The sequence below is a fragment of the Lytechinus pictus genome, chromosome 2, assembly GCF_037042905.1.
Source record: "Lytechinus pictus isolate F3 Inbred chromosome 2, Lp3.0, whole genome shotgun sequence".
Taxonomy (NCBI): domain Eukaryota; kingdom Metazoa; phylum Echinodermata; class Echinoidea; order Temnopleuroida; family Toxopneustidae; genus Lytechinus; species Lytechinus pictus.
In genome coordinates, this window is record NC_087246.1 from 28094659 (window position 1) to 28120436 (window position 25778).

General features: G+C 34.1%; 1 protein-coding gene across 1 annotated transcript in view; it reads left to right on the forward strand.

Annotated features, from left to right (window-relative positions):
• Nucleotides 1-254: 254 nt before the first annotated feature.
• The window catches only part of LOC129254462 (unconventional myosin-XVIIIa-like), a 45228-nt gene continuing 19704 nt past the window's right edge, over nt 255-25778 (forward strand). The window contains exons 1-4 of the mRNA XM_054892926.2: nt 255-404; nt 1284-1502; nt 9512-9688; nt 18993-19004. Of these exons, the coding sequence (XP_054748901.2) occupies nt 255-404; nt 1284-1502; nt 9512-9688; nt 18993-19004 (558 nt within the window). The remainder of the gene's footprint in view (nt 405-1283; nt 1503-9511; nt 9689-18992; nt 19005-25778) is intronic.

A 25778-nucleotide genomic window follows, 5' to 3' on the forward strand; every position in this document is an offset into this window, starting at 1 on the left:
TCATCATCTTTTTTACTCGCCAGCTTTTGCCAGCTTCTCTGGATAACTGGATATGGAACTTACAAACTTGCAAGAACTGATTTTTGACAATAACATGACCATCTACATGTACATGTAGTAAGGTCTGCACATGGCTCCTTTATTTAAACTGTCTCTTAAGTCCTTTGGTGAATTTGAATTTAACAACTGACATATACTTCTTATCAACCTTGTGAGTTGAAAACATTGAAGGAAATTTGAGACAACTTGAAACCATGATTTCTTCTGGTACGAGCTTGAAAGTACGCCTTGGCTTGGATGGCTCGGGAGCTACGTATGCCACCAACTCTAGAGCTGCCAAAGTTCATGCAAGAAGACAAGCAAAGAGGCTTAGTCTTACCAATGCTAATGTAAGAAACATCAGGGTATTAGAAATAAACTTCTTGTTTTTTCTACATACACTGTTGCATACATGTACAACCCTTGAATTAACATGTTACCAGACACACAATAAAGTAAAAACTTCTGAACACACATGTACATTTACACCAGGAAAGGTTCCTCTTTTGTTCAGATTAGTAGCAGTTCCTTGTAGAATTCCTTTGATTCTCTTCAAATCCTGCAAGTACGGTAGTAGATTTCAAATAATCTTGTCAATCTTCTTCCTTTTATAAAACTATATGCTCACCAAAAGCAATTTGTAAGTCAGAAGGGTGTCTTTAAAATAACCTTTCATCAAAGAAGCACAAGGAAAGTTGGTGACTAGGTCTTGCATTTTGTGCAGAAGTCGCGTTTAAGTGTAGTAGTGTCCATTCTTTGACCATATCTAATATGTATCCTTTGGACTTGATTATGGAGGTGATCTTTTTTTAGAAAAATAATGTGACATTGATATTCAAACAAAGGCTTAACTTGACATTAATTTAAATAATCTTCACAGAAAAAACAAGATGATCGAGCCATTGATTGTACATTTGGAAACATTGAAAATTTTAAATATTACAACTATGTTCGTGATATATTTGTGATGCTTTTAGCTGAAAAGGGAAGTGAGGTCAGCTTTAATGCCTTTGTATGTGCAGCATTCCAGAAAGAAGGATGAAGCTATGTTGAAGGTTGTATAATGCAATTGATTCGTTCACAGGAGACATCCATCGTAATGTTGAAAATGCGCCGTTTACATTTCTTGGATGTGAAATTGTGAATTATATCATCTGATGATTGTGTAATGTCTAAATTATTTGTACTTTTAAGTACTACAACTTTAAAGATATTCATATATATTCTTTCTTTGTCCTTGACAGGCCAAAAGTGATGACCAGCTTGCTCAAGAGAAGGCGTGGTTGGATGCTGAGAGGGTTTGGCTTGTCCATCGTGGGGGTTTCTCTGCCGCTAAAAGATTGGCCCAAACACCCAACGGGATATCAGGAGAGGATACCAATCAGCTGGGGGAAGGAAAGGTCAAAGTCAAGTTAGAACAAGGAGAGGATGTTCTGGAGGTGGAGGAGGAAGACGTGGAGAAGGTAAGGTTCATTGGATTTTTTTTTCAGAATGATAATACACTCACATATTTGAGACACCCATTTGTTATACTGATATTTGCCGTAGGGTTCCACTGAAGCTGCCTCTGATGCTGCAAATTCAAACCCAATTTTTTAGAAAAGATACACATGATAAGCGTAATTGTATTTATGAGGGTTTTTATTTTTATAAAGAAAAAGTGACATTAATGCGCTTAAAGTGGCTCAAAGATATCAACAGTCAAAACTTACACAACAACTATTGGATTGCTAAAATAAGGCATGTAGTTAAATCTTTTAGTTGAACTCCATGTAACCCCAACATAGAATGAGTACCCCCCCCCCTTTCACCCAAGACACATTTACATGTAGGATACAGAGCTATTAAAACTACTAGTAGGTCTATGAGACATACTACATTAATAATCACATGAAAATATGTGTCATATCACACAGAATAATTTTCTTGGTATCGTATCTCAATTTCCTCCACATATTTCTTAAAGACTGCCACACAAAAAGTGTTTTGTTTTATTGTAGCAGACCTTTATTGGATTAAACATAACGTGAGATCTTTTTTCTGCTGACAAAATGCTTTATCAAATCTGTATCAAAAGGGATAGGTCTTCTCAAAACTGTATGGGATGTTCTATACCACAGCAATGATTTTTGTACGTGCGATTACAGTAATATTGAAGATTAACGAAAGGAAAGTGGGTTTATTTTTGTAGCACTAAAGTTGTCATTGAGAAGGGCAGAATAACATGGTGGTCATTAATTAGTTATTCGTTGTGATGTAATTCAAGCTATTACAACAAAGATGATAAAATACTAAAAAGGATATTGTTGAAAAGAGGGAGAGGATGCGATATGGGGTGTTTTTTTTAAAGCTAGAATCGCAAACACGAATCACGTATCAATAAACAAGCTACAAATTTGTCACCATTAAAATAAGAGTTATGCGTTACAGCTCAAGTGCTTGTTGGAGGATTGCCAGACATAGAATCAGGTGTATGTACTCAAAAGAATAGTTTTGTTCCTTTAATATCAAAAGCATATTTTCACTTGAATGGATAGGTTACAGTACATGGTGAGAAAAAAAATCCCCAAATAGCTAAAATTTAAACATATATATCAAACAAGTCTTATTAGTATTGTCATGGCAAAGAATATGAAAGAAAAAATATGAAACAGTATTTTGGTATCTATGGGTAATTAATATTTTTATGCAAACATGATTCTGCAATCTAACTGGAAATGGTCTTTCACAAGTTTAATTTATTACATTATTTCACTTTCTTAATTCCTTCTCTGATGAATTTACTTGCGTTGTAACATGTATTACAACATCAGTTATTTCCTGTCAAACCAAATCTACATTGTGTATACAAAGTACAATGAACTCTGTTTGGGATACACCCTCATAGTGATCATCTTCTGCACGTAAATTGCATTCCTTTAGAACTGCATTGAAATCTTAACAAAGATCCAGATATTTGAACAATATTTGTAAAGAAATCTGCCTAGTCAATTGTGAAATTACTTTAGATCGGATTCTCTGCTTGTAATTTGTGGTTCAGTTCATTTGTTAGCTTCAGTGAATCAGGGTATTAATCATAGTGTATTTCCATGTCTGAACTGTACACTACTAGGAAATACCATTTTTCTTTTCATATAATTCTCCTTATTTCTTTTGTTAGCTATTGTTAGGATGCTAACTTTATATTGTCTTGAGCAATAATGCAAAATTTCAAAACGGAATATGCGAGGGGAAAAATGGAACACTCGGGCACTACTTACATGTACAATGTTGCCTTTTTTTGCTGGAAGCAATTGGAGACATATGTGTACATGTACATGTAGATGTATCACTGATGATACTGGCCCTTGTAAATTTTGCACTCAATACTGTAAAAATATAATTTCAAAAACCTTTTATAAAATGACATTTGACACAGACTGCTTGAATGAATTCTTTAAGCAGTCATGTAATGCTACATGCTTGTATTTTTCATTTCTTCAATTTGTGTAACCCTCCAATCAAATCCTCAAAGAACAAGGAATGTGATACTGATAACCTGTTCAACTCTTTACTTCTATTTAAACTCTATCATACACTGACATTTTTTTACTCATACAAAATCCTAGCCCTCTTTGATTCCTATATTTCGTAGCTCTCAATTAACTTTGATTATATAAAAGTAATTGGGTTTATAGCTCACTGGGACCACTAAAGGCCTGGTCCCACTGGCAGATGGACACAAAACATATTCATAACGGATAAAGTGGACAATCAAAATTTCGGGGTGGCTCCATCCGCTTTCATCCACTCCAGACAGTGGACAAAATGGCCGAACAATGAAATCACAGTGGACGGATGATCGATGGATATAGACAGGCGTATGAAACATGTACATGTATGCAAAGAGTACACAACAAATACATAACATTTTCCAACGGATGGCAAGATTCTTTTTGTCCGTTTTACATACTCTCTGCATCCGTAAGTGCAGTAGGACCAATCATTAAAAGTTTAACTTTATGAGAGATATGTACAGCAAAAGCCTGTACCATGCACATACAAAATTGTAAAGCAAGACATTGTTACATCATGTTGAATGAGTTTGTGCACACAGCCTTGCAGTGAACCTCAGAGATTCTGCAGTCAAGCATGTGACTTGTCACATGACTGATTACTGACAGGGGCACCTGATACTCAGTGAGGTGTTAATCTAACCTGTCAATGTGTTTGCTCCATTCACGTGTTACCCACTCTCAACACCCTCGTTTCCAGTGTAATATATTTAGAAGCTCAATGCTGTACATGTATGTAACAAGTTCTGTTCATTTTCTCAAAAGAAAGAAAGAAAGAAAGAAAGTTATTCTAAATAGCTGAATTATTCATATTTATTCAACATACACACTTATGAGAGGCTGAACGAGGGTGGAGGGGTTGAAAGAAATAGTTTTCTCGGTTTATTTCCAATTCGTCTAATGCCAATTCGTCCAATTGCCAACTCGTCTACTATCATTTGGTCTATCATCAGTTCGTCCACTCACCACATGGTCTACTTTCATTTAGTCTAATGCCATTCCGTCTAATAATTAGTTGGTCCATTAGCCATTTAGTCCATAATCCATTTGGTTTAATTAAACTAAAGTGTTAATTGTGCAAAATGAATGAAGAGAAAATGGGTATTAGACGAACGGGTTATTAGACGAAATGGTAATAGACAAACTGGTGATTAGACGAAGTGATGATAGGACCAAATGGTTATTGGACCAAATGATTGTTAGACGAAATGTTGATGGACGGAATGGCATTAGACTAAATGAAGGTAGACCATGTGATGAGTGGACGAGTTGGTAGTGGACAAATTGGCAATTAAAGGAGAATGAAACTCTTGGAGCAAGTTAGCTTTTGTGAAAGCAGAAAAATCAAAGAATAAGATCAACAAAAGTTTGAGTAAAATAGGACTAGCAATAGAAGAGTTATGAGCATTTGAATGTCGAGATCACTAATGCTATGGAGATCCTCCCATTGGCAATGCGACCAAGATCTATGATGTCACAGATGAACAACTCTCCCCATTTGGACACTGAAAATATACCCCAAAACATCTCTTTTTGCTCATTCTAATCATATGACAAACGATTCATCAATGATATAATGTTGTGAAACCTCTGTACTTGTCCTCTCATATAAAGAGAACACCTCACCTTGTGATAGACTCTATATAAGTGAGAATATAAGTGAAATAAGTACTAAAGTAATGAGGGAGTTGTACATGTGTGACATCACAGATCTTGGTCGCATTGCCAATGGGAAGATCTACATGGCATTAGTGATCTCAATATTCAAATGCTCATAACTTTCTTATTATTCATTCAATCTTCCTCAAACTTTCAACGATATGTTTCTTTGATTTTTCTCTTTGATATGGATTCAGCTGGTTTCAAGGGTTTCATTCTCCTTTAACTGTTTTCTCTTCCATTTTTGTGTGGATAATCTCTACATGTAGATTTATCTGGCTATCTACAACATACAAGCTGCAGCTTTAATAAAGCGCAACATTATAACATGAAATAGGGCACTCCCAAATTTATGTACCATCTACAGAAATGAAAACTCAGTGAACCAAACACTGCTCCAAAGTTGTAAATGAAACAGAAAGAACAGTCCCATTAATCTGAAAGAAATTAAATAAATTACCTATTGGGTATGTAATTTTGAACTTATACATGTATATGTATATCATCCCTATAAAATACATGTACCTTTCTTGAATAGTTAATTTTTTTTTTTTTGGGGGGGGGCTTCCTATTTGTATGTTTGTATGGTACAGAGGGCATTTTGCACAAACACAATTTAATACAATAATGTGTGCACTAGACACTAGTCATAATGTTCTTCATCATAAACCTATTTACTTTACAAACTCTGAGAACTCTACTCTGAAATTTTCACTGTTCTTTTAAAGGAAATATGAAAGATAAAGAAGCCCTTCATAAAAAAAAACAGATCTTTGGAAGACTTAATATTTTAGGTTGGAGTTTGCCATGCACTTCATGTTTTACATTGTCGGGCAAATTCAGTCTTTGCACTACAAATAATCATTACGAGTTTGACAAATGACTTTTCTTTGATATTTGCACGCATGCTAAATTCCCCATAATCACAGGCTTGTGATGTTAGACCCTGATCAGGAAATGAAATATTCAAGTTTGTTTGCTAAGTGATAAATTTTGAAGTTGATAAATGAACTCAAAAGTTTTTTTTAATGAAAACTTCTAGGGGCTCCCAATCCCATGTTTTTACCTAATTTGTATATACCTGTATTTTTATGATTGATTGATTGAAATAAATTTTGAATTGAATTGAATTGAATTGAACTGTATGTACAGTACATGTACATGTACAGTTTAGCATTTCAATAGGGCCCCTTGACACAAGGATTTGCAATCAATTTCAAATTTCAACTACAATCAAACTACAATCTACATGTACAAAACATGTCCTTAACTCTTTGCACGCTGAATCAATGTTTGGGGGATGATAATGACAATTGTTTCCATGTTATTTCCTTTAATTCAAGATTTCCATATTGCACCATTGATACTTATTATTAATATATAGATGTTGTCCGATAACTATTACCTTTTATTGGCTTATCTAATTTGAATTTAGGGGAGAAAACTAATTATTACGATTGTTGAATTTAATTGTTTGAATGTGCAAGTTTGCAACATCAGCATGCAAAATAAAGATAAACGAAAGTAGCTGCAGTAAATACTGATTTCATGAGAAAGTCAGTAAAATCAAGATTAAAGGACAAGTCCACCCCAACAAAAAGTTGATTTGAATAAAAAGAGAAAAATCCAACAAGCATAACACTGAAAATTTCATCAAAATCGGATGTAAAATAAGAAAGTTATGACATTTTAAAGTTTCGCTTAATTTCACAAAACAGTTATATGCACATCCTGGCTGGTATGCAAATGAGGGGACTATGATGTCATCCACTCACTATTTCTTTTGTGTTGTATTATATGAAATATGAAATGTTCTAATTTTCTCCTTATTGTTAAGTGATACAACAGTTAATTCCTCCCTGAACATGTGGAATTAGCATTGTTTAATACTATATAGTTCAGTCAAGTTGGTCCTTAAAGTCAAATCTATAAAAAATGAAATATTGTATAATTCAAACAATAAAAACAAAAGAAATAGTGAGTGATGGACACCATCAACTGACTCACCTAGTTGTGCATATCACTGTTTTGTGAAAAATAAGCGAAACTTTAAAATGTCATAACTTTCTTATTTTACATCCGATTTTGATGAAATTTTCAGCACTATGCTAGTTTGATTTTCTCTATTTATTCAAGTCAGCATTTTCCTGGGGTGGACTTGACCTTTAATTATCACCATACCATCCTAGATCTCGATCTGATACAGTTTATACATAAAATGAACTTTGTGAACTTGTGATATCTTAGCTGAAAAGTGTTCACACTGAAGATCACCAACGCAGATAAGCACATGTGGGACAGTGCATTATTGCCTGGGAAAAAGACCCGACAATTTGATGAAGTGTCATGCTTATACATGTATCGCTCATTTCTCAGCAATTACACAATTTCTTCTATAATTCTTTGGGACATGTTTTTTATTCATACAAAAATACACTTGTGTGTCATATTGATTGCTGTACTTGAAATCATAATACCACAACTGGTATTTGTCTTTAAACCCTGATGTATTATTCTATGTTTTTTCAGTTTATGACTCATTTTCTTCCCATATATGGTTGTTCAGTGAACACTCTACCTTCTTTGTGTTATATCAAGGAGACTTTCAACTTGACCTTTGACCTGAACGAGTGCATTTCAAGGTCATTGGGAAGGTCATGTTTTCCAATCATCTCATACATCATTGCCATATATTTTTTCTCTTTCAACTGAGTATTTGTCATACTGTACAGACATGTAGATTGATTCAAAACATCTGTGATGTCAGCTTCTGTTCCAGATATCCGTATATATATGTCATTTTATATGTACATGTACATGTACATGTAGATAGTTAGATTTGATGAAAAAATCTAGACAGATAAGAAAACTGAGATCTTTCAAATTCACTTGTAAAGGTTAACATTTTTTAAAGATTATTTTATGGACTTTTCAGTCCTTCACGTTTATAATTTTGTGGAGCTCAATAAATCGCTCTCCTTATTTTTTCGAGGAGCTCAATTGAGCTCTCCTTGAGGAACTCAAATAAATTTAATTCAATACATATATGATAAATTGTAGATTTTTCTTTAAATTGTAAATGCAATAGCTGTGTAGCTATCATGTAATCTGTGGTGAAACTAGGCCTGGGCCATTACATTGACAAAATATGATAATATCGCACTCCTGCTAAAAATAAATGGGCAAAAAATTGCTAAAATTTCACATTTTACATAATACATCTTTAAATCCATGAAATGGCCATCTATCTTCCATAATTCCTTGAAATTATTTTGATTTAGTTGAAAACTCAGGAAAATGAAGAATATTCATCTCTTTGTTGACTTTGATTGATGATGTTACAATCGGTATTGTAGTCCCACATGTAGACTTACATGGTGTTGCAAACATTAACTGAAAATGATCGTTGATCGTTTGATCGTATTGATCGTTATTGATCATTTTACACTTGGTCAATACCATGAAAATCTGCATATGGGACTACAATATTTACAGAGTTTGACATAAATCAGAGTCAGGAAAGGGGTGAATATTCTTCATCTTTTCGGTAGTTTCCAATTAAATAAAAATAATTGCAAGGAATTATGGAAAATAGATGTCTATTTCATGAATATAAAGGTGTAAAATGTGAAATTTCAGCAACTTTTGGTAAAGGTTTTTTTTTTTTAAAGGAACGCGATATTTGTTCTCCTTATTTTTTTCTAGGAGTGCGGTAGGAGCGCCGGCGCGATCGCGCTCCTCAAAAATGAAGGTCTGCTTTTGTTACTTGCATGTTTGAAATTCTTTCATCTCTACTATTACATACATGTACATGTAAGACATTACATTCAGCTTATTTCAAATATAACGTCCGGTGGTGGTAATGATCCTAAAATGAGTTTGAAAAAAATCTAATGAAAGACCCCCCATTTTGCTCATATTCATTGATTATAGAAATGAGCAAAATACTGAATTCATGAATGTTACTTAGGTTTATACAGTATCATCGAGCTCACTATTTATGCTTAATGAATCCTCATAAACTTACTTAACAGTAATCTTTATAGCAACATGTGTTAATTTAGCGCCCTGTGGCAAAATCCTGCTTTCATTATTGGACTCTATCTGCATAGATTAATCATTATCAGTGCATGACTTTGGATCAATCATGGTTTCAGACCGTTGATTCAAAACCCCCCTTTTGTTTTGGACCAATAAGTTTCAAAATGTGATTTTGACAAGCACATTGTATTTTTTTCTCTGACTCATTGTATCGATAGGCAAATCCTCCCCAATTCGACAGAGCCGAGGATCTGGCAGCGTTACAGTTCTTGAACGAATCAAGTGTCCTCCACACCCTGAGACAGCGTTATGGAGCCAACCTCATCCATAGCTACGCCGGACGCAACCTCATCATCATCAACCCTACGCACCAGCTTTCTGTCTACTCAGACAAGGTAAGGAACTCTTCAGAGTGTTTAATTCAGAGCACCATTTCATGAAGCTTGTCAGCATTTAATAAGCACCTACGATACAGTATTCTCTGACTGTTACTATAGTAACTATCAGAGGCTTGTGCTCCTGGGCCAATCAACACCAAGGATTTCAGTGAAGTTGTCAGAGCTGACTATTTGGTCAGTGACGGCAACTTTCGTGAAATGCACCCCAGTAGATGATCTGGGTCGCATGTGAATAAGCTTGGAGAGTGCTATGTCTGTCAGTTTTGATATTCCTTAGCTCTTCATGAAGTTACATACAACCATTCTGATCACTGCAATAACTGGTAAGCCAAACAAGTGTCTTGATTATTTAAATTGCATTTACAGTGAAAGTGCAATGTTGTAGATTTGGATTAGCATTCTCAATAGTACCAAGAAACATTTTCATTGGAAAGTACACTTTCGGCCTTATTGTATAATAAGTATTTTACATACAAATAATACTTCAAATATTAATTTAAAAAAAATGGGTTCATACATGTATATTGACACATGATATTCCAGTTATGTGTGTAAAGTCATGTGTAACTTTATGAGCAGCTTTAGGTAACTGCACACCTTTAAAAAATATGCAGTTAATTTTCCCCCAAGTCTTGGGTCTTAACCCCACCAATTTCTAGGGGTTGAAATTAGGCTACTTTGTTTTCAATAAGTGGGCTAGTACTGTACTATCTGGTCCTGCTACATGTAAGTAGAAGGGGTGCCGGCTTATTGCAGCGCTAGCCCGGCAATTGCGGTGCTAAGAACTGTAGTTGGAAACAAAACTGGGCTATGTAAAAGCGGGCTAAGTATTAGCCAATCACAGAAGTCGACAGTTCATGTTAAACATGTGCTCAGTGGCAAATGCATCAGTATTTATGAGCTGTGCTATAGTCCGGGGTAAGGCGTTAGCTCCGGCTATGTAAATAGTGTGGGGTTAAGATAGACATTCTGAAACCCCTAAAAGATATTCTGGGGTTCAAAAAGTGTAATCTTTAGAGCATGTAATGTAAATACCAGATTTGTAAAACCAAGCTTATCGGATGATTGATATCTATGATCATAATAATATACATTTATATAGTGCAAAACTATTTAGATATATTCTATTGTGCTGCAAGAGCTCTACGGATGCTGTACATACTACTGGATTAAAAAGTTTTTTTTTTACAATTTTAGTTTGAAATTATGTTAAGTTGTTGAATTCCTATTGTCGAGGGGAATTTTGTATCATAGTTATAGGGCTGATATAAAAAGAAATGACCTAGTGTTGAGATATGCATATAGGCCTTCATTGTCTGTAAGCCAAAAATAAAACTCAGAAATTATAGAATGATCCAATTTTGAATAATATCTCTTCCTCATTGGTTAGATTGGACAGATCATGATGAACAGAAACTTAAACCATTTTATCAGGCCTAAATGGAAACTGACAGCTCAATGTAATTGATGAATATTAATGGTGTTGTAAAAGTACTCATTCATTTTAGGAGGCATAAATGGAAACTGATAGCCCAACATAAGTGATGAATTTAGAAAAGTACTCATTCTTGTACCTTTAAGGATAAATTTACATCATGCCTGAGGTAAATTGATGTAAATTCAGAGCAGTTCTAATTCATGGCATGAGTCACAAAATGGAATTAAAAATGATAGATGGAATCTCTTTTTATTAGGAGTATCGTTTCAAATCGTATCTCACCCATTTACTGGCATTCAGAGGTAGATGGCAAGGATGAATGCTTTGCATTAAAATTTCTAATTCACAAGGAAACGGAACTTGAATAGAAATACAAACATATGAAGAGGGAATAATTACTGTATGAGATTATTGAGAAATGACTATCCCACTCTCGCACACATACTACACTTGGCATATACTGTAGCACACATTTTAAAGTGATTTTTTTTTACATCTTATTTCTTTGCTGTTTTTCCTCTTTCCATTCTTGTTTTATATCTGTATCTTTCTGCGTATTTTCTTCTTCTAGATATGTTTTTATATATATATTATTAATTTCAAATCAAACAGAAATACACATGGTACATGCTAGTTTTAATTTCAGTGGTAAATTCTCCTTTTCTTGCTGCCATGAAGACTCAGTTGCTCCACCTATGGCAATGTTCAGTTCATGAATATATTACAGGGATGAATGGAAGTGCTTTTTGCCTTCAGGTCATGGGAGAATAATGAAGATTCTGATTGTAATTGAGACACATGGCCCTTTAAGTGATCCATTTAAGTAGTTGAGATTTATTGGTTATTACATGCAAATTGAGACAAGAGCGTCTTCCTTATCAGTTTAATACTTGAGTGTCTTGTCATTCTAATTGCAGTTCTGTGGAGTCGCTTGAAGGTTTCCCCTTTTTATTATGCTCTATACTTCCATTGTTCCCTTCACACCGGGGGGGGGGGGGGGGCACTCGGTATATAATGCGTGGTAGGTATGTGCCGCGGAGGGGACCCCCATTTTTACACTCAAATTTCCGTTCCAAGGCATAGCATTTTTATCTTTTTGAGAAAAAGAACAAAGAAAGCCGCTACAAGGCATAGCATTTTCTTCTTATCGAGAAAAAATCTGATCCAAAGCTTCGCATATTTTTCGTTACGCCGTTCCAGCCGCATTGATCCGCTACAATGAGCTGTAATTTTGGTGAAAAGCAGCTGCAAAGCGCTGTGCGACCATCGCCTCTGCGCGAGCGCGCCTGTGCTGCCGGGCTAGCTGCATGCACGTATGCTGTTCCATAGGGATGCATGTACCCACTCACACGCAGGCGACCTGTTCCAAGGACCCCCATTTTCATAGTTCCGAAGCCCGTTCCGAGGACCCTCCTTAACCTCCTCACTCCTACAAGTAGGCCTACTTCAACTTTCTTGTGATGTACATGAAAATACGATATGGTTATTGGTAGTATAGAGATATTTTTGTACCGGGTCCTATCTGCAAAATAAGCAGTTAAAAAGAGGAAGCAGAATACCAGTGAATCCTTGAACCCTGTTCGTATTAACCATTAAAAGGATTATATCCATAAAATATATATATTTGCAGTTTTTTCACTCTGAGAAAAGACTATGTTAATTAAAAAAAAATGAATTTGATTATTCAAGTGCTCTAAATATCCTAACTGTACTTCCCTCTCTTTCCATAGTTTTTGCATATTACATGCGTAGCATGTATTGATCATCCGTCTTCTGTGTTTACATATTGGTCGTATATATCCCACATTGTGAGGTTGGGAATCACTTAACTCTCAATTCAGATATGCCTAGGGGTTGTAAAAATATAAATCCAATTTTTATTGCATTTCCCTGATGTCCCTGTAATAGAGCGAGGCATTTTGGGATGACTTGCTGTGTCAATAATCCCCATTCATACCTGTCAAAGACCATTCTATATACAGCACTTGATTTTATTTTTTAGGATTATTGAAAAAAAAAAATTAGACATACAATAATCACTTAATTTCAGTGTTTCGATTTTATCATAAAATAAGTTGTCATGTGGCAATTTTGTATGGAAATTTAAGAAAGATATCTAAAATTAATTGAATTTTGGAATGGTATCAAACAAAATGAACTATTAAAATAAACCATCCTAATAGTATTCATTCATTTTTAGAAACTTGAAAGGGATTAGCTTTGTGATTTGATCCAGTGAGCCAAATATGGTAAAGTAAGTCCATGTAGGTAATCCAAACTCACTTTTTATATACATGTAGCTCAGTCGTTAGAGCGGGGGTTTCGTATTCCAGTGACCCGGGTTCGATTACCACTTGGTGCGCTAGTGCCCTTTGGTAAGGCATTAATCCTCATTACTAGGCCCCTTTGAGCCGTCGGTCCTCTGGTTGCTTGCTAAAGCATTCATGCTTTCTTAGCAATCAGGTTAAACAAAAATTACTACCATTTAATATAATTATTCCCTTTAGAGTGTTTGTTGGCGAAAGAAAGGGTGGGGGTGGGGGTGGGGGCTCTTTAAACTTTTATTGATGAAAATACATGTATGTCTTATTGTCTCTTTCTTACATTTACATGCATACATACAATCTACAGTATAAGATAACGGAGAATAATTCTACTCTTTAGTGCTTACCCTTTTTCAAGCTAAAAAAGTAGAAAATGTATTTCATTTATTTACTGATTGAAAGCTGAACTGAAATCCACTTGGTTATTTTCATTCTTTTGGTAATCTACTCAATAGGATGTTCTAATTTAACCCACCCCCAAAACGATTGCTTTTGAAAGCGTTTCAAATACAATAATTAGTTGATAATACAATTCTCAAGGATATACTAATAAATCCAGATTGGTTGTGAATATTTGCTAGATTTAGATTGAATCTGAAATTATTGAATTTGATTTAAAGTTTTAAGATCTTGAAATTAAATCCTTCGAGATTAAAAAGTCTTAATTTTTTTTTTTTTTCAAATTAAATCAAAAGTTCGACTGGTTGCTATTCACAGCTGATCTCCATTTATTTTTAATCCATGTACATGTATATTCAACAAAATAAAATATCCATATTAAACAATTGAAATAATTATCTTTTTCATTTTTTCATAAACCAATAGAAAACTGGAAAGGTAAGCACTTTTATTAAATCAAAATAATTCATCACAAAAGCTAGCAAAAATTTTGCTCAAAATTTTATCCTTATAGCAAATTCATTTTTTTTCTAATTAACCTGAAATGAATTTACATGTAACATGTTATTTTTTACCTAATCTGCTGATTGTAATTTCCACTTTAAAATAGGCAATCACCGAAATGCATTGTTGCAGCTTAAAAACTGAAAGAAAATATAAACCTCAATCTGTTGTCACAAATGTGAATACTTTGTTGATTAATACTCTAAGTGAAGCAATTAATCCATTGGTTAGTTTTTGTTTCATTTTTGTTTTGTTATGTTCATTTCTGTTTGTAGCACAGTGCCATGCAGCGACCACAATTTGTATATCATGGAAAAGAAATGCTCACATATTTCCTGATGATTTGGCTAATTATACAAAGTCCTGGGATTGCAGGTTTGGAAACCAGGCCTTGAAACCTAATATTTGAATTACTCTGATACATTAATGGCAAAATATAATTAATATTATGGGCATGATAATTAAGGTCTAATATATAGTGCATGTATGTATGTATGCTGTATGTGTACAGTATACTACATTTTTCGCAGTTTAGCACTAACTTCCGCAATACTGCAAAAAGATTGGTGTAAATTTTTTTTCACCTGGCTCTTTATTTGGTATTGATTTGACACTGTACCTTGGGATGGTTTTGACACTGTTTTTATTTTTAAATCCAGCATTAGCACTTAATGACATTGACTTAACATTGCTTGTGTTAGAGTCAGTATAAAGTGTACATACATGTACACCACAATCTCGAGTATTACTCTGGTGTAATAAAAACACTCAGGTTTTTCTCAGCAAATCAAGAAGATAAGCAAGAAGTTCTTGTTATTCTTGCTGAAGTTGAAATACAAGAACAAACAACCTTCAAAAGAAATAAGAATGTTTAAGATTTTTAGACAAACAGCGGATGTTCATCAGAGCTGCCAAGTAGTACTGATTTTCAGTAATTAATACTGAAAAATACTTAGAACAGGTAAAAAAGGGTTTTTAAAAATGGTTTTAAAATGGTAAATTTGTCCTGGCCACAATCGTTTTTGTGCCTCCAGATTTGTTGGTACCTGGTCCCTATTTGAAGCAAGCTATTTATTTTGTTTTATTGCTTAACTAATTCCATTGCTTTTAAAGTCTAAAGAGCATCTTCTACAAAGTTGTTCAACACCTATCTAATTTGTTTTATGCAAGCATTTGGGAGATGAAGCATTTGTAACTCCTTAAATATCCCTCATTTGAATCCTAAAAAGAAATTTGACAAATATATTACAGCACTCACACATTGCATGTAAGTGCTCTCCATATGACACTTATCCACTTGAATAGAAATAGGATGACTGGATACATCACTCATTCATATTTGATATTCCTGATTTCAAATATTAGACATTGGGAAGCTGACCATGAAGTTATGAATGATAATTGGAATATATATGCTGCATGGAAAGCCAGATTAGTTTCTAATTTATTTTTTATCACAATTAATAATAGTTATTGGAAGTTAGCAGTAGTTTTCTTTTTTTTGATCTACAGTAGATATCAAGTAAGAAAAAAAAATTGTGACACGATTTGTATTATTGGTATTTTCTTCTTGGTTAATAAATGGTAATTAGTAATAATTTAACATGACTGTATGTACATCTTTGACATGTTACATAGTTTACAGATATTACTCTGTATATTGATATGTTTATATCTTCATTAGATAACTTAACTGATAGGGATGAGTCAGTTGGGCTTTTTTGTTCTCATCATTCAACATAATTTATTTTTCAATTTATTTTCATCATTCAACATAATTTATTTTTCAATTTATTTTCATCATTAAGGCTTTTTATCATCATCATAATTGAAAGTAGTCATTTTTACTATTTTTGTTATTCATCATAATCATCATCATCATAAACCACAATCATCACCACATCATCACCACAATCATCACCATCATCACCATTACCGTCATCATTACTATCACCATCATCATTACCATCACCATCATCATCATCATCATCATCATCATCATCATCATCATCATCATCATCATCATCATCATCTTCATTTTCATCATCATGTTCATCATCACTTTCATTCATTAAGAATGTGCCATTGCCTGTCCCTGGAAGGTTCAAAGCTCACTTATTCTGTGTACCCCTCTCGTCTCTCTTCCTAATATATCTGATTAGACCATGTACCATTGGTCTGTGCCTGCCAGGTGTTCACATCTGATTACAGTATCTCCTTGTACTTGAATGAATTCATTTGCCTCCGAGCACAGATTGGTGGACTTGAATAGAGATGCAGTCTGTTCAGACACGCATATTATTTGATTTGATTGTTTTTTATTGCATTCATATCATTCTTATAATGCATTTTTCATAACATAACAAACATAATTCATTGGTTACTGTTTTTGGCATGAATTATAGAGGAAAAAAAATGGACGAAAAATTATCATTCTAAACAAATATGATCTACTACCAAATGATTATAACATACACAATTGCAGAAGGATTGTCATTATAAGCAGATTGCTTGTAAAAAATGACAACCCCAGATTAAAATCCATATGTGATTAAGCCCCCATTCCACAGAACGGAGACCGTTGAAAGACCACTGAAAGACTTAAAATTGATGAGGTCTTACAGCGGTCTTCAAGATCACTGAAATTTGTCATCTCTGTGGAATGGCTCAGAAAGACCCCTCAAAGAACTCTGAAAGACTGATGGATATTTCTTGTCTTACTGGTCTTAGAGTAGTCTTACAGAGATCTTTCAATGGTCTTTCAGAGATCTTTTATGCAACAAGTGATCTTTCAGAATTCTTTCCATGGACTTTGCCTGGTCTTTCAATGGTCTTTCAACGAGAGACTGCCGAAAGATCATTGAAAGACTATTAAGACCTTTGAAAGATCATCGAAAGACTGCTGAAAGACCGTTGAAAGACCACTGAAAGACCATTTTCTTGTAAGACCGTTGTAAGACTGTTTTGAACCGTTTCAAAAAGTTTTGGAGCCCATGAAGACCACGAAGACCGCTGAAAGATTGGTCAGGACTCGTGTAAGACCTCAAAGACCATTGTAGGTTCATTGAGAGACCTCTGTAAGATCGACCAAAATTCATGGTCTTTGAAAGGTCTTTCAGCGGTCTTGCTCTCTGTGGAATGGCCCCTTAAGGAAGCATTTTCATTTATGCACATTCTTATGTCTTAAAATAAACCTTTCAGAGGTAAATAATTTGCTTTACATATTTTTATTAGAGATAAAGTAGGTTTAATTTTAACAGGCAGTAAATTTTATGCATGTCCACCACCATTGCCAACTAGTTCACTGTTTAATGACTTGCAAATGCCCAACACCACACTGAACTAGAATAATTTTATGAGTTCTAGTTTGAAAACACTGCTCAGATTCTTTGTTACTTACAGCGTCTTCATTTCGTCAGCATTTTGTTATTCAAATTCATGTACGTAAATCCAATGTGGAGGTATTAAATTGTAGTAGAGCGATGCATTTTTTTGGTCTGAATTGGGCATGGAATGGTGGAAATGGAGATGGATCTTTTCTCCTTGAGCAATAATGTAATTAAGTTAGAAGCAGTGACAGTCTTGTGCCCCCTTTATGAATACATCCTCAAACAGTCCAGATTGAGTTCAGATTGGAATAATGCGGACTCCACAATAAAAAACCGTGTTAATGAATTGGAAAATAGTCTGCATTGTTTTTTGCAAGTTCAGGGAGGAAATATTACAGAATATTGATGTGATAGAATATTGATGTGATAAACCGAATTCCCCTTGTGCACCTTCTTGTGCTAGCAACATTAACTTTTGGGATAATAAATTAAATGAGAAATTATACATATTCATATACTCTGGTGCATTTGCATTTTTCTTTTCTTATTAAGATTTTAAGTAGGAGAGCAAAATGTATCAGAGAAGGAATAAGGCTCGAGTCCTTAAGCCCTGGGATGATTGCCGCTTTAAAGTCTAATCAGTGCATCTGTACAAGACATTGATATCAATCACAGTCTGGGAGAACTCCTTCTTAGTATTTTTTTGGGGGGGCTGTACAGATGATCCTCAGCTGTCAAGAAGCATTCTGTTGCAAAGAATGGAAAAATAATATGACTTGAACAGATGTAGCCAAGTCACAGTCATCAACATTCATGTTAGAAAGTATATCCCCCCTCTCTCTCTCTTTCTCCGTCTTTCTCTGAGAGGGAGGGGTAGGAAGGGGGAAGGGGGCATGAGAGAAATTATAGATAAGACATTTATGAACCAGTGTTAGTGAGGATCTGTTTTCTCCTGACATGCGATAATGCATTGACTCATTTAGATTGCATGAACTCATTTCTACATCTTACGATACAATGTTTGTTGCCATATGATACTTGCGCTTGAGCTTTACACTTGAATTCAAATGTATGTCATATTGTATTTGTTGTCACACCCTGAAATATATGCATTACTTTTTCTCTCATTTGGGAATAGCATAGACATTGCCTCGATATCAAATTGATAATGATATCTAAATAAATTTCCCATTTGTAAGTTTTGCACAGCTTTTCAGCTTTAGATATATTTTGAGGCATGTTTACAGGCTGTTTTTATCTGTTGTAGTTCACAAATGATGCTCTTTATGTTTTTATTTGATTTACAGCATGCTAAGGCAGTAAGTACAATGATTTTCCCTAATTAGAATTTGATTTTTTTTTGCTTTGGAATTTTCCTCAATCTTTTTATGCTACATGTACAGTATGTTTGATGCACGTTTGAAAATGTTGCTGTGTTTTTCTATATATATTGTTTTGCACATTGTGTAGCATGAGTTTTGTTGCCTGTAAGCAAACTGTTCAAAATTCTAAAGTAATTGCCTTTAAGTCTGTTTTGAATGGGCTTGTAAGTGTTGCTGTGCTTTTATTTTTTAAAATACGGTAAATGATTCCCGTTTTTCTTCCGAGTTCTTCATTATTTCATGCAATCAATAGTGTTTAAAAAATTAAGATAGTATAAAAATGTTACAACACATATGTCTTCTTTTTAAGGCCCAGTTTTAGTGAAACTGACAGGCATCCCTGATGAATTCCTTTGTAGAATAATCTTGGTAAACTTATGTATACTTTTTCTCCTTTCTGAAGTATATCTTCGAATGAATACCGCTTTTATTATTGATTCCCCTGTAACTATTCATTTGAATATCAAAATGGATATTCACTGTACGGAGAATAGGCCTATATTAAAAATTTGAAAAAAGTGATGTTGTTTTCCTTATTCTGATGAGTGGAGAGCTACCAGCATTCAAATAATTTGAATAAATGAATAGTATTTCTAAGCCAAATAAAAAGCAACTTTGATGATAAATATAGCTATATCATGATCAACAATTGACAACAAAAGAGAAAAATATATATTTCACTTTTATGAAATATGACATGTAATATTGTATCTACAGTCAAAAGAACAAAACAGTGAAATTATATTTATTTTTCCAAATCATAATTCCTAATTCTAATAGCTTTATGTACCTCTCGACAGTCAATATTAATTAAAAGTATATACATGTATATATCTTTTGGGAGCTAAATGGAGTTTAAATTTTTTTTTTTTAGCATATAGGCCTATACGAAGTCTGTCTTTTTTGCTCCAGATGATTATGATGTGTGCAATGTGTGTTTGTCTTGTACCGTGTTTACACTTAATCGGCTCGCGGTTCTGAACCGCGAGCCGATTCAGCATCGGCTTTTTCATAGCGTGTAAACGCGAGCAACTTGAATCGGCTCGCGGTTCAGAACCGGCAATTTGCACCACCAAAGTAGTAGGTTCTGAACCGCGAGCCGATGCAGAATCGGCTTTTTTACTACGTGTAAACAGAAAGCCGATTCTGCACCGGCAATTTGTGCGCATTTCAATTACTTTACCATTGTGACGTAATTGTAAGCGCACTGATACAGCGTTGTCTTTATTATGACGTATATTGTAGGTATGCGTATCATTTCAGGTTTTTGCATCGGCTCGCGGTTCTGAACCGCGAGCTGTAACAACGTGTAAACGCAATCCAAATGCCGATTCTGCATCGGCATTTGGTTCAGAACCAATTGCCGATTAAGTGTAAACACGGTATTGATGTGTTTGCATAGAGAATGTCTTTGAAATGAACATGATATTTACCATGGCATGCATTGATGTGGAATGCAGCTACATGTATGTACACAGCATGTACCTTTGACCAGCTTGAGACGTGTGACTGTCCTTTTATGGGACTTCAAAGTACATGATTGTTGGTCGGGGAGAGGGATGGGGGAGGGGGTGTCCTAAAAAGTATTAAAGAAATCCAAATATTTATCTGATGAACAACTAGAGAAGTTATTGGCATCTGAAGTTAAAATGAGGTACAATTCCTCGAAAATAGTAGCGATAAGAATTCAGACTGAACTACAGAAAAGAATGACATGTACACATAAATCAAAAAGGTCACTTTAAAGAATTTGGTCGTAAAATAATGGCATAAATTCAAGCAATCGTCCTGTCAGAGATGAGATAATATTAATTAGAAAAAGAGGGTAATTAGTAGCTAGAAGAAAAAAAGAATCATTGATTTGATTTGATTTATTTATTTCCACATTCCAATAACAAAAGTATATACAAGTGTAATCATTTTCCTCAGCATAAAATAACAATAAGCAAATGACATAATGAATAACATATGCATACATACATTCTAACATTCTAATTGAAACATAATTATACCTGATAGTGATAAATTTCTTTTTTCTTAATTATAAAAAACAAATAGCAGAAAATTTGTTTATATATGTTTATCGACATAATACATTTTGAAATGTGGGAGACCCTCTATCTTAGAGCTTGAGCTTAGAGCTTGAAATTGACAGAGGCCTCGAAAAGAAAGGGGAAAGAAAACCAGACAAACAGTGCAATCATCATGACATATCTGTCATTTTTTTATGGATGAGCTTTTTGCCTTGCCAATTCAATTCAATTATTAATCATTGTGAAGTCATGGAATAGTATAATGTTCATCTGGAAAAATGTAATCAATGATTAGATACCAGACCTTAGTCCACTGATGATTTGTTGCCAGTGAAAGCACTCGCTAATTAATGTGCAAAATTTTGTAGTGACATGCAGGTAGTATGCACACTGACAGAATGGAAGACTTAAAATTAAATATATACCGTTTGCATGTGCGCTAAACCTTGGATGAGGACTTGCCCAAATCCTGTTCACCCTCTCCTTCAAAAGTTAGGCAAGCCCTGGGTGGACCTGTGTAACATATATATGGCCTAAATTTGGGGTGGCCAAAATGCTTTCAATGCAATTGTTATTTGTATTGAATTTTTCTCAGTACTGCTAAGCGATAAAAAAGAGTTTGAAAATAGCCCCACACCTTTAAAAGATAAGAAAATTTGAAAGAGAGATTCTATTATTGTTGCATTTGTCTAGTGAATTATCATGTTAGCAGTAATAGATATAGAGTGAAGAAAGGAGGGAAAAAATGAAAACAGAATTTTGATGGCCAGAGTACAAGTTAGTAACAGGGCTGTGTAGCTGCTGTAGGTTCAAAGTCTTTGATAGAGTGAGTTGGATAACAGAATAGAAAGCAGTAACTTTATGTCATAACAGTTAATAGCTGTATAGGAAAGAGGAAATGATGCACTACTTTCAGAGGGAATGGATGTTATGTTTCCTTTCATACTTTGTCCTTAGGGAGTTCAAATAAAATGATTCAAGCATTTTGATGGAGAAATTATTGCAGGAAAAGCAACAAATAGCTTACACAGTTCATGCACTGACCATATCTGCCAAAAGACAGTTTTGGCAATTCTGAGCTAAGTGTGGGCATCAAATAAACTAACTAGTAGTCTAGTACCATATTTAAGTAGGCTAATTAGACTTTATGATCTTAGCTCTTTGTATGAATGCAGAGTAATATGAGAGTTGTTATAACAAGATTTATTTGCCATTATGATCCATCCCTCAAAAATTCCCAAGATAAGAAATATTCACGTAGCTGTCCTGTTATAGATAATTCTTGATTTCTTGTATTCACAATTTGTAAAAAATATAATGATAATTCAACTTGGTATAATTGTAAGACACAAAGGTCCTTGGAGAGGACCTTAAGCCATCGGTCCTCTGGTTGCTTGCTTACAAGCATTCATGCTTTCTTAGCAATCAGGTAAAAAAAAATCACTACCAATCACTACCAAAGTTGCTGATAGTACAGCATTTCATTATTTTCTTGTATAGCTTTTTTAACACAGCTTTCATATACATTGGATTCATTACGATGACTGTTGTGCCTTTAAAACTCCAATTTGTCTGTAATGTGAACGATTCTTTGCTTCGCTTCCTAAAGTTATTGAGAGGAAATGACAGATCGACAATATGCCTGAACTCCTTCAAGCAAGAAATATACAAAAGATAAATCTCTATATGTTGATGCATAGTACATTAGATATTGAAATTAATTCACCCTTGGGTTTGTATATTAATTGGTAAATTTCAAGGATAATTAAAAAATCTCTAAATTTCATAATTTATTCATTGATGTAAATTGATATCAGTTGGATGTTATGATATCTCTTTGTCCCTCAATAAATCAAACAATCACACATGCCATTCCTTCAAAATGTTTTTATACAATTCATTCTTTCTACTCTGAGATGTTTTATTTTCAATTAAAAATCTGAACCTCCTCACAGAAAAACACACAGAATATTTGCTTAAAATTTAAGGTGTATGCATTGCAACAGTATACTTCAAAAGCGACAATCATTCAAAGAATTCCAAATCCCTGACAAATAAGTTAATCCTTATTATTCTTTGCTATTACCAGAATGATCTCTGTCATTAAACTCTCTGATTGAAGGGGGAAATGGCACTTAGTAGCAGTGTTCAGATGACAAACTTCAGTTAACATGCATCTTTATGTCTGATTTTTAAAATCCATTTAGAAAGCAAAGTTTTAATTTTTAAAGGTTGGAAAAAGATAAAATCCCACGGCACAGTTGTAAAATGGGAATATTAGATAATACTCGAGTATGATTCCATTATTGACCCTGTATCAAAGTTTCCATCTAACTTTAAATTTTTAAAGGACAAGTCCTCCCCAACAGAGAGTTGATTTGAATAAAAGAGAAAAATCTAACAAGCATAACACTGGAAATTTCATCAGATGTAAGATAGAAAGTTATGACATAATTAAGTTTGGCTGAATTTCATGAAACAGTTATATGCACATCCTGGTCTGTGAGGGGACTGCATGATGACATCACTCACTCGCTATTTCTTTTATATTTCATTATATGAAATATTCAAATTTTTTCCTCATTGTCCTGCGAAACAAAGTAGTATTCCTCCCTGAACCTGTGGAATTGCCATTGTCTTGACATTTCATGGTTCAGTCAAGTTGGTCCTTATATTGTCAAATCTGTAAAAATAAAAATATTGTAGATTTCAAACAATAAAACACAAAAGAAATATTGAGTGAGGGATATCATCGACTCTATCATTTGCATGTCATTGAGTCATGCGTATAACTGTTTCGTGAAAAATAAGCAAAACTTAAAAAATGTTATAACTATAATAAATTTTCAGCCTTATGCTTGTTTGATTTTCTCTATTGATTCAAATCAACATTTTTCTGGGGTGGACGTGGCCTTTAAGGTAGCTTCAAGTTTCTCCGACTTCAGGAAAACCACAAGACTTTCATTATTGTGTGGTTGCAAGCCATATAGTTTTTGTTGTTAACATCCTGTTAGCTTTCTGTTTCGGAAAATAATGTTTTTTATTTTAATTTTCATTACCGGTAGTTCTATACTGCTCTTTGAATTACCTACTCAACAGACATGATGATACTTATGGTTTGTGTTGACCAATATTGCCCTTTACAGAATAAATTTAGATTTACCACATTGTAAAAATCCTGTTTAAAATTTTAAGCATGTTGTTTAAGCCCATCACTCTAACAACTATTGTTTAAGAAGTTTTAACAATTACAAAAAAGTTTTAACCAATTGTTAAAAAATAATAACATGTTATAGGTTATAAATTTTGTAATTGTTTGGAGATTTAATGCTCATGTGAACAAGGCTGGAGCCTATTCCTCTTCATTTGATATTTTTGAATGAAAGATAATGGTCACAAACTTTTTAAAGATGAGAAGGTAAAAACTATTTTGAAATGTTTGCAAAACTTTTCATAGCATATTAAACAAATTAAGGACAAAAAGTAAAGGTAAATAAAAAGTGTATGTTCAATTGAAAATTGTTTATTCTGCTAGATTCCAGCAATTGATGCAGATTTCTGTTAAGATATAATCACACTTGCTGTTGATATATTTGTAAAAGTAAAAGCCATTTTCCAAACTGTACTGTTTTTCAATCAAGATACATGTACAGGTATTTGCAGTCTGCATTTAAAGTTGGTATTTTTTAGTGCATGTTCTTCCCCTTCAGGTTGAAGTCATTGCATTTGGTTGACTACTTTAAAGAGAAATACCAGTAGTTGCAGTAAACACTGATTTCATGAGAAAGTATGTAAACCAGGCTTAATTGTCAGTATATCATCGAGGATCTAGATCTGGTACAGTTACATAAACTGAACTTTGTGTAATCTTGAAATCTACGCTGGAAAATGTTCACACTGAAGATCACCAACGCAGATAAGCGCATGTGGGACAGTGTATTATTATTGCTCTGAATGTCGGCCCGACGCTTGACCCGAATCCTGTGCTTATTTGCTAATTTCTCAGCAATTACACAATTTCTTTCAGAATCCTTTGGCACATATTTTTTATTTATACAAACAGACACTTTGGTGGTCATTTCATTGGATTCTGTACGAACTCATTTTGATATCGTTACCACAACTGGCATTTACCTTTAAGCATGCATGGAGCTACTCGTAGCTCCATGGTTTAAGCGTGCCATTGGATGACAATGGAATAAATGTAGCATAAAAAGATACTTCCTCTCAGAACATGATATTGATCTAGTGTCAATAACCCCCTGGTGATACATAGCATCAACATACATTATATTGTTCAATATCAGTCACAGTTTACTCTGTCTCAAAGGGGCAGCTCACCTTGACAATATCATGGTATTGATAAAAAGAAAAAAAAAGTGAAAAAATCCTTAAAAAACGGCCGAGCGCATTCAATGGTTCCATTGACGATACTACTCAATAGGAAAGTTTCTAGGTAATAGGGACAAAGTGGATCTTTTTTTAAAAGAGTTAAGAATCCTGCTTTAGTACTAATGCACAATCTCATTGATTAAGATGTGGAAGAGTGCATCCCATAAGCATGATCAGGATAGCCGTACCAAGGCCTGGGATATAGTATGCAGCGCTTAGAAACATTGTATTAAGCCCTTTAAAAATGTTGTATGCATACACTGTATATTATAATTATTATTCTTTT